Genomic DNA, 16,006 nt, shown 5'->3' with positions numbered 1-16,006 from the left:
ACCTGCTCAATATCAACAGCAAACGGGAACGGCTACTTCCTGGACCAAAGTCCTGCACACTCCAGAGCCACACCACTTCCAATACAAAGAAGTGTTGAAAAGAAAAAGTGATGCCAATTGCTGCTTTTGTTGGAATCTGTAATACTTATGTCAGGGAGAGACTTACTGCCTAACGAACACTCTTCCTTGAAATCACACGGTGCGTTTCAGTTACCCGACTGTGCCCACAGCACAGGGAGCTGGACAGTGCTGAGCATCAGAGCAGGCTGAGGTTGCTGTGAGCTGGTGCCATGCAGACCCACCTGTGCCAGCAGCAAGGCTGAGCTAGAGATGGCCCGCAGCCCCTCACCAACAACCTGTGCTCTGCAGTTGACCACCCACATCAATCCTAAGCAGCATGGGGAAGAGCTAGGTAGAATATTAGAAGTTTATTTGCCAGACAATATTTCTTTACTTTTTTTTTCCTAATAAAATAAATACAAGAGCTTAGAAGAAACACTTCCTCGCTATACAAAAAGACAAAAGCTTATTTCCAAGGCTGAGAACACCAGAATGTCTCCAAGTCTGAGTTGACGCTGACACGATGCATGAGAAGGACAACTGTGACATGCTGCAACACCCAAAGTGCCTGGGTAAAACTGTACAGAGCCTACTGGGCTGTCTCTGCATCTCAGTCATTTCTTTGCTTGTTTTTCTGACCCACCATACAACTGGAAACACAAATCTGAGACATTACAAAATTGTTCTCTATTTTCATAAAATTCAGTTCAAGGTAAAAAAACAAAGAAGTTAATGTACAAGTAATTTTTGAACATAATCTGCTTACATAATCTTCCTTACATAACTGAAAAAGCAAAATAAGGCTAAATTCACACAGCTCAAGCCCTTCTCTTCCTATTCAGAATTCAATTAAGGCCTGTTTGAGTGCAGATACTTTTTACTCAACCTATAGAACCTCTTCAAATTAAATCTTCTCTCTCAATCTCAACTGGGGGCCTAATATCCATGGTAACCCCTAAGCCACACACATCCTTAATTACCAGCAGCACAATGATAAGGCTTCAGAACTAAATTATTTTTTCCACCCAGGGTCAAGTGTACGGTTTTTTGAATCCCAAGCACTTGCAAAGGGGCACAAGAACTACTGGGAACATCTCAATTTCAAAGAAAATGCTGTTCAATTGTACAGACAGACTACACAACTTTGGGGTGGATCGATTTTTTTTCATTATTATTAAAGCTATCACGAATGCAGAATGACCTTACATAGAATTTATACTTATCTTTGACTTCCTCTTAAAGCTGTTTGCTTGCAGATGAGGAGGAAATGAGAAATAATGAACTCAAGTATCAATTACACGCCAGAATTACTTAGCTCTTCATGTCAGAAAAGCAGAGGAACTTCATGTTTAATTTCCGCCGTTCTTTTTCTTTCCCAATGCCTCAACACACCTCAGACAAAGCTCATGCCTAAAGCACATGAGCTTCAGGCAGCAGTGCACCAAACCACACCGAAGTCTTTATCTCCCCATTACAAGCAGCTGCTCTCCTGGTTCCATATTCCCTGTCTTTTAACCACATTGAATCCCTCCACGTCCTCGCACGTCATGTCCAACCTCAAGCAGACTTCTGGGGACCAATTTTGTTTTACAGTTTAAAGGTGTGTGTCTAAAGACACGTCGTATAGCTTCAGTTAATTACAGCTATATAAATTCTTCAGAAAATTATGGACTTGAGTGAAAAAAAAGACAAGAGCTTTAGACGAGTGGCAATTTTATGTATTTACTGAGCACACTGCTTAGTAAAGCTACTTACCTATGAGAAAATGAGTCAATATGTCACAGGTGTTAGCTAATTGTGTACTACAGAGTATTAATATACACATTTTCATAAGTACACTCTTCCTTCCAATAAGCACTGCCACCTAATCATTTCAAGTTTAACGAATGATTTAATTTAAACAACTGCACACAATTTCTAGTGTAGCAATGTTTAGACAACAATTAAATAAATCAAATGGCAAAAGATTCTAAGAGGTCAGCTATGCTTTCCATCTAATCCTTCTGCCAAGCAGACAGCAGAGATGCTGGGCTCCCCCTGAAGAGCACTGCTTTAAAGAAGCACTGCATTTAGACTTGGAAAGAATTGATTCTTACGAATATTTCTAAAGCAGAAATTGATTCTTCTGGGATGAAAACTGGAAGGAATAACACTTCTCTTCTGATTATCCATCAAGGACGTGCACCTTTATTTCCTGGGCCACAGATCAGCCACCAGAAACAACTTTTTTTTTCCTTTTACATTATCAAGGACCTCCATCTACCTGCTTCTGCAGCAGAGACACAGGATCAGTAATGCTGCTCCCTGTGCTTTAACCAGCACACGTGGTAGCAGGGGACATGTACTAGCTCCAGGCTTTATCGTTCTGCTTGAAACCTCAGGCATTTTCTTTTTCCTCTACCCTGCCAGATCAGAGAGGGCTGTCAGAAACCACTTCTGTGAGCTCTGATAAAAGCCTGTCATTTTCCCCTGCCTTTTTTTCCTCCTTTCAAACTCTCCATGTTCCCTCCCATCTCTCTAGCCACTGTTTCATTCACATTTTGGAGGAGATCTGAGAGATGAGATCAGCTATGGTGCCAGCTGTGAAGCACAACAGACCATTCAGCCACACATCACTCCTCACAAGGTCTCCTCTGTACGGAGATTTCACCTTGTACTTCTGCAGTTCTTACAGGCAGTTATTTCAGATACGCCACAAAACCGAAACTGCATTTTCGAGTTCCAAATGCGCAAAAACAGTGTTCCACAGTCAAAACAGCAATTGTTAACAAGAATAAAAGATGATGTTTATGATAGAAACAGGAAAAGAGCACACAAAAGCAGACAGTAATCTGTCTGAGCAGTAGCTTGAACACTTGCCATAACCTGCGTGCACCCAGAGCCCAGTGCTCACAGTGCATGGTACCATGCAGCAGACAGCTACCCTGCCACATCAACAGGCTTCATGGTGGAAAGAAAGTGCTGAAGTAGACCAAAGGGTGAAGGCCATAATACAGAAGCCCATCAAAAAATACAACACCCAAAACACTTATCTGCTTCTGCAGAATGAAGAAAAAGCAAGCAAGATCAGAGGATGATGCCACCAGCACCTTATTCGTTAAGGTGAGTGGCATTTAATTTGGTTGATGGTTGGATGGTCTTGCAGGTATTTTCCAACCTTGGTGATTCTGTGATTCTGGTTCTGTTTGCGTACGATAAAATTGTCCTCGACAGAACAACAGCTATAGTCCTAGCCAAACAAGTCCCCACTGTCCTGGCATTTACTTTCTTCCATTTAAACTAATAAGGGGATGCAAACAACCTCCTCCCAGTGCTACCTACCCACAAATCTACCTACATTTCACTACCCTGCTGCTGTTAGCTTCTTTCCAATGCCAAGCAGTGCTCACCACTGCTTGCTGTGCTCACATCATTCCATTCTGTTCCCTGCCTGGAGACAGGTCTGTGGAAGAAGAGCTAAAATTAAGCATAGAGGTAATGTTCAGGGAAATCTCTGCTAGCAATGAAACAAATTAACACCTCAATTAAATGCAACTGTTCCTACACCTTAGCAAACAGAGGCTGAGAGGCTAAAAGTGATTACATGCCTACAGAACAGGTTGAGCACTCACAAACAAACTTCTGAAATTCATCTCACACCACGGCACCAAACTCTCTCCTTGCTTAAATATTTCCCTGAACTTGTCCCCAGCCAGAGCTGCCTACAACAAGCATTAAAAAGTTAAGAGGAAACTTGTTCTCTAGTTCAGGACTGTTGCCAGCAAGGCTGATTCATACAAAATCTCTCCAATCATACAGGAACCAGGTTTCATTTTCCTGCTTCCTGACGGCCCACCAGAAAAGTGAAAGAGGGGTCACCAAGAGAATAGAAGAGGGGCTGGGAGCTGAGAAGCCACTGGAGGATCTGGTTATCAGCCTGAGGATACATGTACAACAACTGCAAGTGGACCTAATCTTTCCTCCCGGATTCACTCCTAACTTTACACTCATGATGGCAAACATGCACTGCAGCAGCTAACGGTGTTCATCATAGTTAAATTACTCTTGAGAAAGCAAAGAGCACCTGTGACATTTCCTACTACATCTCCCTCCATCAGCAGGTATTCTTGGCCAGGAGACAGTCTAGTGATTGAGAGAACAAGCTAAGAAGGTGGACATACTCTAAAAGGATGTAATGGACAAACAATAGTGGCATCCGAGACATTTTACTCCAAAATCTATATCTAAACCATCTGAGACCATGCAACCACGTGCATCTTCACCCCACTGGCATTGTGTTCTTTCCTCTACAAACATAATATTGTAAGTCTGAGAGTTTTAAGTGTTGTACATACAGCTATATGCCTCTGTGTTTATTTTTTCGTATCAGCAGGACTTGTAAGTAAGTACTGGGTATGGTGTGGATAGGTTGGCAGTTGGACTTGATTAATTTTTCCAACCTTAATGACTCTATGTTCTAAATCTCACAGAAAGACCTCACCTTTGAGCAACTGAACACAAGATAACAATCTGAATACTCACAAAAACGTATGGCTCAAGTGACTTCTCCTAAGTAGCTGACAACTCCAACTCCAAGGGAAAAGGCAGCTGCAGAGATGATTGTCAGACAACAAACCGTATCACGTTCCAGGAAAGGCTGACCTGCTCCATCAAGGAGAAAGGGCTTTGTAACATGGCTTCTCCTTAGTCTGGCTCCCTTTGTTGGAATAAGTGGCTGGAGCAGATGATCTGATGGTTGGACTCGATCTCATTTTCCAACCTTAATGATCACATGATTAACAATTGTACGAAACGTCAGACATTTGTATCAAGGCAGAGCCATCTTAATGAAGGGACACTTGGTGGCAACAATAATCTCTTCTGGTCTAATGAATGGCCAGATCACGGAGGAAAAAGGCTTCAATCAGGTAGCAGTCAGTGATGTGAAACCACCAAGGCACCAAAAAGACACGTATTGACTCCAGACCCTTGGTGCCTTTGGTACCCGGCCTAAAGACCAAACCAAAATACTAGCAAGTGGGTGTCTTTCAAGATGCTACATCCAATAGCTTTTGTTAGAACATGGCTGGAAACCACAGAGAAAGAACATGTCCTGGAACTCGATTATACTGCATGGTGTGTAACAAACAGCACCAATCTGCTCTGTGAACAGTGAGGCTGGCACACATCAATGGGCACTAAAGCAGGCCTAGAGAAGGGAAGGTCATAAGAAGGAACACTGATCTAATGTAGAAACTAAATCAGGATAATATTAAAACAAAGAATGTGACACTGAGATTCTTCCACGTAGGACCTTCAAATATGTAAAAGGCCACAGATTTGCAGTGAGAAAAAATGATCTAAAGATGATGAAAATTCTTCAAAATACTTCAAAATTTACTAGACATCCACTGATTCAAGGCATTTCTACTCAGCCTTGCTGATGAGCAGAGCCTTGCAGCAGACGGTGCTGCATGTCACAGAGGACTGCACACATTAAACCAAACCTGTTACTGGTTTGAAAACAAAGAAAATATTGAAACATGATCTACAATCACATAGTGCTTAACCACTCTGCTGCTTACAATCAGCAAGCAAAAAAAGCCCCAGCAATTCTCACTATCTGTAAATGGCACTGGCTGTTTGCATTCCACGTCACAATCAATTCTACCTCCACTCTTCCTCCTAAAATTGATTCTTAAGCTCCCACAAAACACAAAAACATCCTCATACAAGTCACACACTGTTAACATTTAAGTGTGGAAGTAATTAAGATTGCAGCCTAAAACAATTTTAACCATAAAAAAATAATGGAATGTAATAGAAATATCAACTCCCTTCCACTGGCACCACAGGGTGCTACTTAGCAGTGATGTAACCAGATCACAGTATTTCATTTTCCTTCCACACGCATTTATAGCTCTTAATGAAGTGAAAATGTACTGATAACAACCAGATGTTCCGTTACACAGACCAGCCCTTAACAAGCTGCTGAAAGCAGCCTTTATAATTTTAAGCTTTGGGAGCTCTATCTCACAACAGTTTCTACATAAAACTTTTAAGGTTAAACCTTGAAGTTCTACCTTTTGCTGACTATGCAATTTTGGTCACTAATGTACACCCCTGGGTGCTAATGTTAGCGAGACCAAAGAAAAAACAGAGTACCCATAAGACACCCAAGTGAGCCAAAAACCAGCCATCAACGTACTGTAACACAAGTGTAAGAAGAGACTGCACAAGTCTAATTCATGAAATGCAATAACTGTCATTTGTATAAAATTTCTTACATTTAAATGTTGATACACAAAACCTTCCCTGCTGGCATTCTGTACAATGCAGCAGAGCCTATTTTTCATGAGGGTTATTCAAGATCCTCTCAATAATTCTCAGATATTGGGCCACAATGATGCAAAGCCCCACGGTCTCTGATACAATTTGCATTAGCTGCACTGAGTGCAGCTGCCAGGAAGGATATTTACCTCTCTAAACAAAGCCAACATTGAAAAACAGCTTCTTCCATTCCTTGTTAACAGTGTCGATATGCTTTGCTATACAGCTCTGGAGCCTTGCCCAGCAAAAATCAGCACTTTTTTTTCTTACTTCAGTAATTTTCCAAATATTTCCTTCAGTTATATACAGGCTGGATATGAGAAACAATTTATTTTCAGAGTGGTGATGCAGTGACACAGGCTGCACAGGGAGGTGAGGGAGTCCCCATCCCTGGAGGTGTTCCTCAACTGTGGAGACGTGGCACTGGGGGACATGGCCAGTGTGCATGGTGGGCTGTGGCTGGGGATCTCAGAGGTCTGCTCCAGCCCCAATGATTCTATTGCTCTAAGTGCACTGACTTCCCCCACCAAAAGGCACTTGATATGATAATATAGAACGATTTCAAAAGCGAAGCTTCCAGGACTGATGTACATGTGCCTCTGCTCCTGTGTTTTGGATATGGGGACAGTGTCAAACACACTAAAATTGATCCTAGTGCTTTATTGAAGGAGAAAAAAAAAACAACCAAACATTAAAAGCAGGATCTGGAGAAGATATGCATTCAGACAGCAGATGCTTGCATTAGTCCATCATGAAAGCGTATCTACAGAACCAAATGACACGGTAATTGTGATAATCCCCTGCTAAGCCCATTGAACGTTTCTAAAAAAATCTGCTGTTATGAATTACATTGCAAACACAGGTTCAGCATGCAGACTTTAACAGTCTGTGCCACTGCAAGCTGCCTATGCTCCAGCAAAGGACCCAAGTCCCACTTCACAAATCATTACACTCGAAGATTTCATGTAGTCCGCTCCACTTATTCCACCCCCAAAATCACCTGATAAGCCTGAAATCTCCTTGATTTATTCCAGCTATAGGAAGAACATAACTACTCCCCTGATACAAAGTAGGAAAAAAATGATAGTATAAATCTAATCAGGGAGAAAGGAAATTAAAAAGTAATCATGCCACTGAAACCACCTTGATCAACTTACAACAACAAAAAAATGACCTTAAACAAATGTCCAGATGTCTCAGTTTTATAACACCTTTATGAAGAACAGAGTTCTTTTCACTCTCCCTGCAACAAGCTGTGGTCCCAAGTCTTTTGCCCTGCAGTGCAGATACCACAAAGGCCAACAAGCTGCAGGAAAACTCTTCCAAGGACCACTGTGTGATTGTGTATTTCAGAAAGCAACATTTTCCTCTACCTGCTTTTCCTTACACTACCTCCCCTTCCATGACATGCAAAAAAAAAAAAGTGAGTTAAAGCAGTAGTACATAATTAAACATTTTTACACTAGTAAACGTGGGAATGATTGACATTTTTGTAAATCTTAGCATCCTTCTTACTGTTGTTCAAGCTGACAGTTCAGCAGCATGCCATTTGTGGAAAAATATAGGCCAGAAAGCTTATTTGTCAAAAAACAAAATAGGCATTTCCACATCCACCTCTTCCAGAAGGTAAATAATGTTTCTAACACATCTGATCACTGAACATTTTAAACAGGCTTTGTGACTTCTTCAATTAAATCATCAGCGTATGGAGTATTGACAAGGGCTGAGTGCTACAGACACTTCTGTTCCCAGCATCCACATTCACACAGAAATACAGAAGCTGACAGGTTCACCTGTTGAAAAGGGTTAAGAACATGTATGCCTTTAAAACTCTTCCTGCCAAAAAACCAGAACGTGATACAGGATTCCATACAAATAATGGGACTTCAATTCAAAAAATCCTGCCAGATGCACAAATTCCCCACTTATCTCAATCCTTTCACTCCTCTGTACCTCCTCTAACCTGCTCCACTCAAAAAGTGGATCTGCTCCAGGAAATACTCACCAACTTTGCAGAAGGGCACTAAATTACACTGCTAATTTGTTACACAATACTACCCAAACCTCACACAATGCTGAGGTGATTGTACTTAAGGAGAGCAATGTTTCAACTGTTGCATCTTGGTCTGCTTCCCAACCAAGAAGAAATACAAAGTATAAAATAAATCAGAGTTACATACCACGCTATACTGAACACTCAGGAACTCTTTTCAAAGCTGCGATGCTTTAATTGAAGAGACACGCTTTAGGCACAGACAACAATGCGATTTAAACACAAAAGCAATTGCTGACATGACCTCTGCTGAAGTTCATACTAGAAAAAAGTCAAAGTTAATCTAGGCAGAGGTGGAAAAACATTTTTATTCCTAAAGAACAAAGAAAGTTTACCCTCATTTAAAACTACCAATTGTAAAAAGAAAATTAGTTATGTTTTGTGGCACATACAGCCATGGAATGTGGGATCATCATATCTCAAATGAAGCAAACAGAACAACTTCTCCAGATGGATTGAGCTGGGTGCACAATGCTGACCACATCTTTCTTCCAAACTCATGGCTGTGGGTTATCATTATCAGTACTTCATCACCACACGCAGCATTCAAATCTAAGCATTCAATGCTAAGATCTCATCATTGCATGTTTATATTCTCTCAAACGTTCAGCTTATTGAGGGAGGTTGAAGATAACAGAGCCAACTTACAAGAGGGGAATTTCAACAATGAGCTGGATGAGGCAGCACAGCAGCTCTTCTATGAGGTCTTCACATTCTGTTCCTGAAAATGAATCATAGCAAAGGTTTTCTGGATTTTCAGATAACAAAAAAAACAAACAAACAAACAAACCTAGATTTAAACAGATTTAAACATTGGTTCAGATGATGAACATTTCTAATTCAGGGATGAACACTAGAAGAAATGTTTGATTTAGAACTACAGCATTTTTACATGAAATAAAAAGCATTTGGGATTCACAGTATCACAGAATGGCCAGGCTTGGAAGGGACCTCAAGGATCACGAAGCTCCAACCCCCTGCCACACGCAGGGCCACCAACCTCCACATTTCATAGCAGCCCAGGCTGCCCAGGGCCCCATCCAACCTGGCCTTCAACACCTCCAGGGATGGACGGGGCATCACAGCCTCTCTGGGCAGCTGTTCCAGCACCTCACCACTCTCACAGCAAAGAACTTCCCCTGACATCCAACCTCAATCTTCTCTCCCTCAACTTCAAACCATTTCCCCTTGTCCTGCCGTTATCTCCCCTTTCCAAGAGTTGATTCCCCTCCTGTTTGCAGGCTCCCTTTAGGTACTGAAAGGCTGCCATGAGGTCACCCCACAGCCTTCTTTTCTCCATGCTGAACAAGCCCAGCTCCCTCAGCCTGTCCTCGTAGGGGAGGTGCTCCAGTCCCCTGATCATCTCTGTGGCTCCTCTGGACCCTCTCCAACAGCTCCCTGTCTTTCTTGTGCTGGGGGCTCCAGACCTGGACACAGCACTGCAGATGGGGCCTCACAGGAGCAGAGCAGAGGGGGACAATCACCTCCCTGTCCCTGCTGGCCACCCCTCTGCTGATGGAGCCCAGGATGCCATTTGCTTTCCAAGCTGCAAGAGCACACTGCTGGCTCATGTTCAGCTTTTCATCTATCAGGACCCCCAGGTCCTTCTCTGCAGGGCTGGATTATCACCAGTGATGCTAGGATTTTTACGTGCAAAACAAATAGCTACTAACAATTGGAAGTTCTCACTGCTTACCTAAGCTCATATTTAATCATGCTCTCGCAGGCAATCTGACTGACTGATAATTAAGGACTTAATGAGCCCACAGTTCAAGTCTCCTCTCAAAATCCTCTGCACTGCTCGTTTCCCCATTTTTTTTTAATAGCAAGTGAAGAATAAGCAAAGACAGAAAGAAGTTACATTTGTCTAACATGCACTGAGCAATACTTTAAAAAAGTAATCTTTTGAAGCAAAGGGATTTAACAGTTCTGAATGCCTAAGAGCAAGCAAAGCTTTTTCCTCTGCGCTGCCAAATAGGCACTGCAGCATTGCAGCACAATGAACACACAATTCTTGTTCACTTTGTGCTTTCAAATAAGTAGGTCATGCAATAAACACAGCCCTGCAGGTTATGACAGTGTTATTCTGCTTAACCCAAACTAAAAAATCTGTAATTCCAAAAACTCGATTTCAACAAACATATCAAAGGGAACATTCACAATAAAGCAGAAGTATTTCTTTCCATAATCAGTTTATTAAAAACATATTAACAGTTGTCACCTAGTGAACTGCACATTCAAAGTGAGGTGAGTTTTTTTTATAACAGAAACGTGGTTTCCTTCATATAGAACCCAAGAGCAACACAGCATAGCTCCTGTTAGCTGAAAACAAGAGCTGCTAGGAACATTTAACATCAGACAGAAACCACTGCCACAACGAAGCCCAAATAATGTGTGCTAAAGGCACCTGAAGGTGTCACTTTTGAAAAGCTTTTTGAATCTATAAAATGCTGATAAAGCAAGACTGCTCCACATCAAAAGGGTCCTATTGTGTTTGGTTTGTTTTTTTTCTGTTAATGGTTGAGGAAAGCAAGAAGAAAAAGGACAGAAAAAGTAACAACAGTGCATTTTGAGAATATTGTTTATCACACAACTTATTTGAAGAGTGAGCAATGTTATTTGAATACTAAAGAGGGCTTTTCCTCACACTTTATATTCAAACTAATGCAAGAAACACAGGATTGGGACAATTATGCAGGATGGAAGATGCTTGCCTTTCCTTTCCTGCTCTGCTCTCAAAGTTTTTTTCCTAAAAACCTTAGTGGCTGTAATCACTGTCATTCCACCAGAGTAATTAATGTGTCCTTTCCCCCATTGGGGCACGGGCATTCTCGCTTAATTCTTGTCTTTCCAAACAATGACACAGATGCATGCCAAATCTATAACGTGAGAGCAAGCCATAAACATGGAACACTCCGTGTTTTCATAAACAGTATCTTTTTCAACAGCAGGATAAAGACAATACACACAACGCTTGCTCATGTTCACAGATCACACACTTGGATCCATGGAAAGCCTTGGGAACTTAAGTACAGGGCAAATCCTTCCAGACAAGGTTAGAGCCACAATATGGGATCTCATATAGGTAATAAAACAGCACTGCTTCTCAAATACCAACATGCTATGTTGTCACAACCCAATCTGAGCTACAGCAGCAGGACGTGCCCAACACTAGTAACATACTGACACAGCAAGGTATAACTCCACCTTAGATGCCACCTGTTTTGCTGTCCTATTGCTCCTATAGATTGGATAGAACCTGGACACCACTAAAGCAATAAGTCAAATTACTCATGTAACGGTACTTAAAGCCTCATACATGCAGTTAATTGTACAACCCACAGACTCGAAGCTTCTTTGGGTATTGTGGTTAGATCTTCAACTCCCAAGGGTTCCCAGCTTTCCCTTAGCAGTGCTAACGATGAATGCATGAACTAATGCTACCCTTCTTTTCCTGTACGCAATAACCTGCAAGTCTAGAGGGGCTCTGGTGAATGTATGGTTGTTTATTTCCCCTCCCATGTCCTCCATGCCCCTCTGCCCACAGTTGTCTGCCAGGATAAAACAAGACCACTGCATGTCAAAGCCCAGGTATGATCTCAAACAAACTGTACATTTTCAGCTGCTTTCTTTCCAAGGCTACAGGCACTTTGGGATTCCTCTACATTTGTTATAACATACCAAATACAGTCTTTGGCAACTCTATGCTAAAAACTTCTACACTGAAAAGGAATAAAGTTTATTACAGGTCAAGGAATAGGCTAAATGAATCCACAGTTTGCTTTAGAATACAATACGTAGCACATGCCAATCTCTCCCATACTTCTCAATCACAGTACAGTTGAAAAACCCAAAGACATTAAGGGATATACGCAACAGAAGCCTTACCAAAAGCTAAACAATCTGAAGACTTACTCCAGCTTCAGCATGTGCCAAGCCTAATTTAGCACTGACTGATACCAGTAATTTTTAGATGAAACTTAAAGGACGTGGTTTAAGTGTCAATGAGGATTTTCCTACAAATGAAGTTGTGCAATCATCTCCAGAGCTGCATCCAACTTCCCAATTATGGGTGAGGACAAAGGGTGTCCTTCCTCCAGGCATAAGGAACCACCTGAAAACTGCCAGGGGGTGAGAACTTCTATTAAGAGCCTGAGCATTCGGGAAGGAATTCAGTAAATCCTCCCGCAGCAGAGGCTCAGCCCCGTGCCACTTGTTCATTAGAACACCATGAAGGTAGGCTGCAACGTACCTTTGTACTTAACCTTTCTGCAAAGAGAAAAACTCCAGTAATCACATCTTCTGATGTGAAATAACATTACAGAGCTTTCTTCCAAACTTAAATACAGTCCAGCAGGAAAAAGCATTAACTGAACATTTAGAAAGATTGAAAGCAAACTGTAAAAGAAAGTTTTTACAGAAAACTGTAAAAACTGGGAGGCGATTCTTCCAGGTAAGCCAGGTAAAGCACCACCTAAACAACAGCAATTATGTCAGAAGAGAAGGCATTTCTCAAAAGCCCATGGCAAGGATATTTCCACAGGCCATTACTGTCACATAAAGTTCTGCCTGAAATACCAAACACACAGCAGGTGCTGATGTTGTGACTGCACAGCGAGCAAACTGAGTGAGCTGACAATGTGGCTAGGCCCTCTGAGCTAACAGGTCCTCTGCTTATTCTCACATGATACTAGGATGGATTCACAAGCTAAAAGGAAAAAGAACGCGATGCTGATAGTTTAAACAGGGAAACAAAACAACTCCAGAGGTTTAAGCTGAATGGTTATGCTTTCCCACAAGAAACACTGATGGATGCAAACAGAAAGTATTAATAAATCTGTATAAATAAATCTGTGTAAGCTTCAGAACAAATTGTATTCTAAAGAATGAAATACATGGTGTAGAAAGCCAGACTTCATTATGAAAATAAAAGAAACATTTTTTTCTGTTTACTTTAATGAACCCTAACACGAAAGCATTCCATTACGCTCTGCAAATTATACTTCACTTTTCACATTGGTAAGTATAAAGACCACACAGTACATACTTGAAAACATTATCTGAAGGACTTGTTAGGAAGAAGAAATGCTGGCTACGTGAACACAGCATGCTATAAAACCCAGTACCTTGAAGAAAGTATTCCAACTGGAAACACAGGTCAGGAGCAGCACTGGCCTCAGCCCACAGCTGAGCAGGGACAGAGAACTGGTTTCCTGCCTTCAGTCTCCTGCCTTAGCCAGCAGACCACACACAATCCTCTTCCTAATCAAGAACATCCAGCTAGCATTCAGCTCCAAGATAGCTGCTAAGCACATTTGCCATCAAAGTGCATAAAATTACCACAAGTAAACATCACTGAGAATTACAGTCGAGTGCTACTAAAGATAGGATAAACATGGATCTATCCCAGTGGCAAGTAATTTTGTTTTTGTTTTTTTCTTTTCAAACACTGCACCACAAGGAACTCCCAGCATGAGGAATAAAGATTGCTGATGCCCTAACAAAAGTTGTCAGCATTTCCATCTGTTTTCCTGTGCTACACTGAAACAAGAGGTAGGCAGGCTTTTTTTTTTTTCAGTAAACAGCTCTCAACCCTCAAACAATATGCCATGACACAGTGCAAAGAGCAGGCACCACTTGCTGCTGCACCAGTTAGCTGACCTCATTCTTGGAGATTACTCACCTCAGTTTAAATACATTAAACCATTTCAACATGCAGTACTTAATCCCTTGGCATCAGAAGTTGATTTCCCCAGAGCAATGGAAGGCGCCAAGGAGTTAAAACAGATTTTCAAGAGGAGTTTTCACTATTTAGTGAGCAAGCAGCTGTCAGGCATTCTGAGTGGTGTCCTTCCTTGCTGGACTGACAGATGAGGGAAGTCCACATTCAGAAATTTTTGGTTACTCTTTCACAATTCACTTGCACAGTATCAGCATTCTGATGCCAATCCTTTTTGGCCAAACCGTTTTTTGGCTTCATGCAACACATACACAACTACAAAGTCATCAGTGTCTTAAAACAAAGCTAAAGAGATCAACGTTGTCTTGCCAGCATTATCCACCATGTATTCTGCAAAGGTGTCTTGACACAGTGCTACACAAAGCTTTGTAGCAGACAACACGTGGGTTTTCTTTTTGCTGTCAACAGAATACTGAACACATTTATGCTCAGAAGACTTTCCTGGTTAGTCACTTTGGTTTGCTTTTCAAACAGATGACAGCAGGAGTGCTTTTACAACAAAGCCATTCCTTTGCTGCCACCGTTCTTGTTTAACACTTTTTTTCTTTTTCCTGGGGAGGACTTTTTCCCTTTAAGACATTCTATTTAAATACACTTTGCCAATACTTTGGTAGAAGTTTTGTCCACCAGCTCAATTTTATCTTCTGCCTTTTGAGGGATCAAAAAATCATTGCAACTGTCAATATTTCTAAAAATCAAAGTAATTCTATTTCCTAGCTGTTACTGACTTATGGAATGTGAGAAGGTAAACCAAAGAGTACATTTATTTCTATAATACCCTTCTCCTGAAGTATGGCTACACTACTTCCAAGGCATAAGAACAACAATGGATCTTATGTTCCTGTGGTGTTCTACAAGGAATACTTCTCCTCTTCCTCTATCATCAGAAGAAAGAGAACCAAGTAATACGATCTACATCTCTTTCCTCCATAGAGCTTCCTGCAGATGAGAGAACAGAGCAGTGAAGTGCATGTGCAGGGTCACAAGAGGCAATCAACTTACAGAACCACAAAGGGAAGGCAACTTCTAAGCCCCAGGAAGGGAGAAAAAAATGGCATTAATGCCCTGATGTCACTGAAAGTGGTGAACAGTTGAGGTAAGAAAAGTAACTTCCTCCAATCTCCGCAAATATAAGGAATCCAGTCTCCTAAACAACTCCTCCAGTGTCAGTCTCACAGTAGTGGTAGAAAAGCTACACTCCATTCTCGTTTGTTCCTCCCACTGGGTTAGAGGCCATCCTGTGTATCCTAACAACGTGAACACAGCTCAAGAAGAGGGCTAGTTTGCCATGAGAACCTGTAGTGTACTAACAGTTTGTAAACAGATGTTTAATTCTAGCAAAAGACAACAGTAAACAAGTCTCTAAAAGCTCTCAGCACACTTTAAAGCCATCCTCCTTCATATGCTAGATAAAAAGGAAGATAATTTACACCTAATTATTTCAGACTTGAAAGAGGAAAGCCAGTTTTACTACTGCCTACATACTTTCAATCTCACAGGGTGTCCTGGGGGGTACGACACACATCTAACATCAGTACTGCCCAATTTCAGCAGCAGATACCTACCATATGAGCCAGGTGTCTTATCCTCATAAGTAAAATGAAGTTGCAGTTCCTCTTCTGACATCCGACTGATGAACACTTTCAGCAAGCAGCAGATAATAAATAATGCATTGTGAGCCTGCCAAATAAAGAGGTGACTGGAAAGGAAGCAGAAACAGGAATCAGTAACACAATTTGGAAAAGTGCATTAAAAGCAATGAAAGCAATGATCACAAGATACATGACATTAACAGAAGAGTTCCTATGGCTGAAGCAAGGAAAAGCTGAAGTGCTCTAAAGCAT

The 16,006-nt window shown here is 41.4% G+C and overlaps 1 protein-coding gene across 7 annotated transcripts in view; it reads right to left on the bottom strand.

Moving 5' to 3' along the window:
* The window catches only part of DYM (dymeclin), a 150,442-nt gene that overhangs the window by 117,628 nt on the left and 16,808 nt on the right, over positions 1–16,006 (bottom strand). For all 7 annotated transcript variants that reach the window (XM_048931597.1, XM_048931601.1, XM_048931594.1 and 4 more), the window contains 2 exons: positions 15,728–15,861; positions 9,071–9,143 (listed from right to left, as the gene is read on the bottom strand). In XM_048931597.1, coding sequence (XP_048787554.1) covers positions 9,071–9,143; positions 15,728–15,861 — 207 coding nt within the window. The remainder of the gene's footprint in view (positions 1–9,070; positions 9,144–15,727; positions 15,862–16,006) is intronic.

This window comes from Lagopus muta, chromosome Z (genome assembly GCF_023343835.1).
Source record: "Lagopus muta isolate bLagMut1 chromosome Z, bLagMut1 primary, whole genome shotgun sequence".
Lineage (NCBI taxonomy): Eukaryota > Metazoa > Chordata > Aves > Galliformes > Phasianidae > Lagopus > Lagopus muta.
The sequence above is the reverse complement of the archived record's forward strand: the minus strand, read 5'-3'. Positions and strand labels throughout refer to the sequence as shown.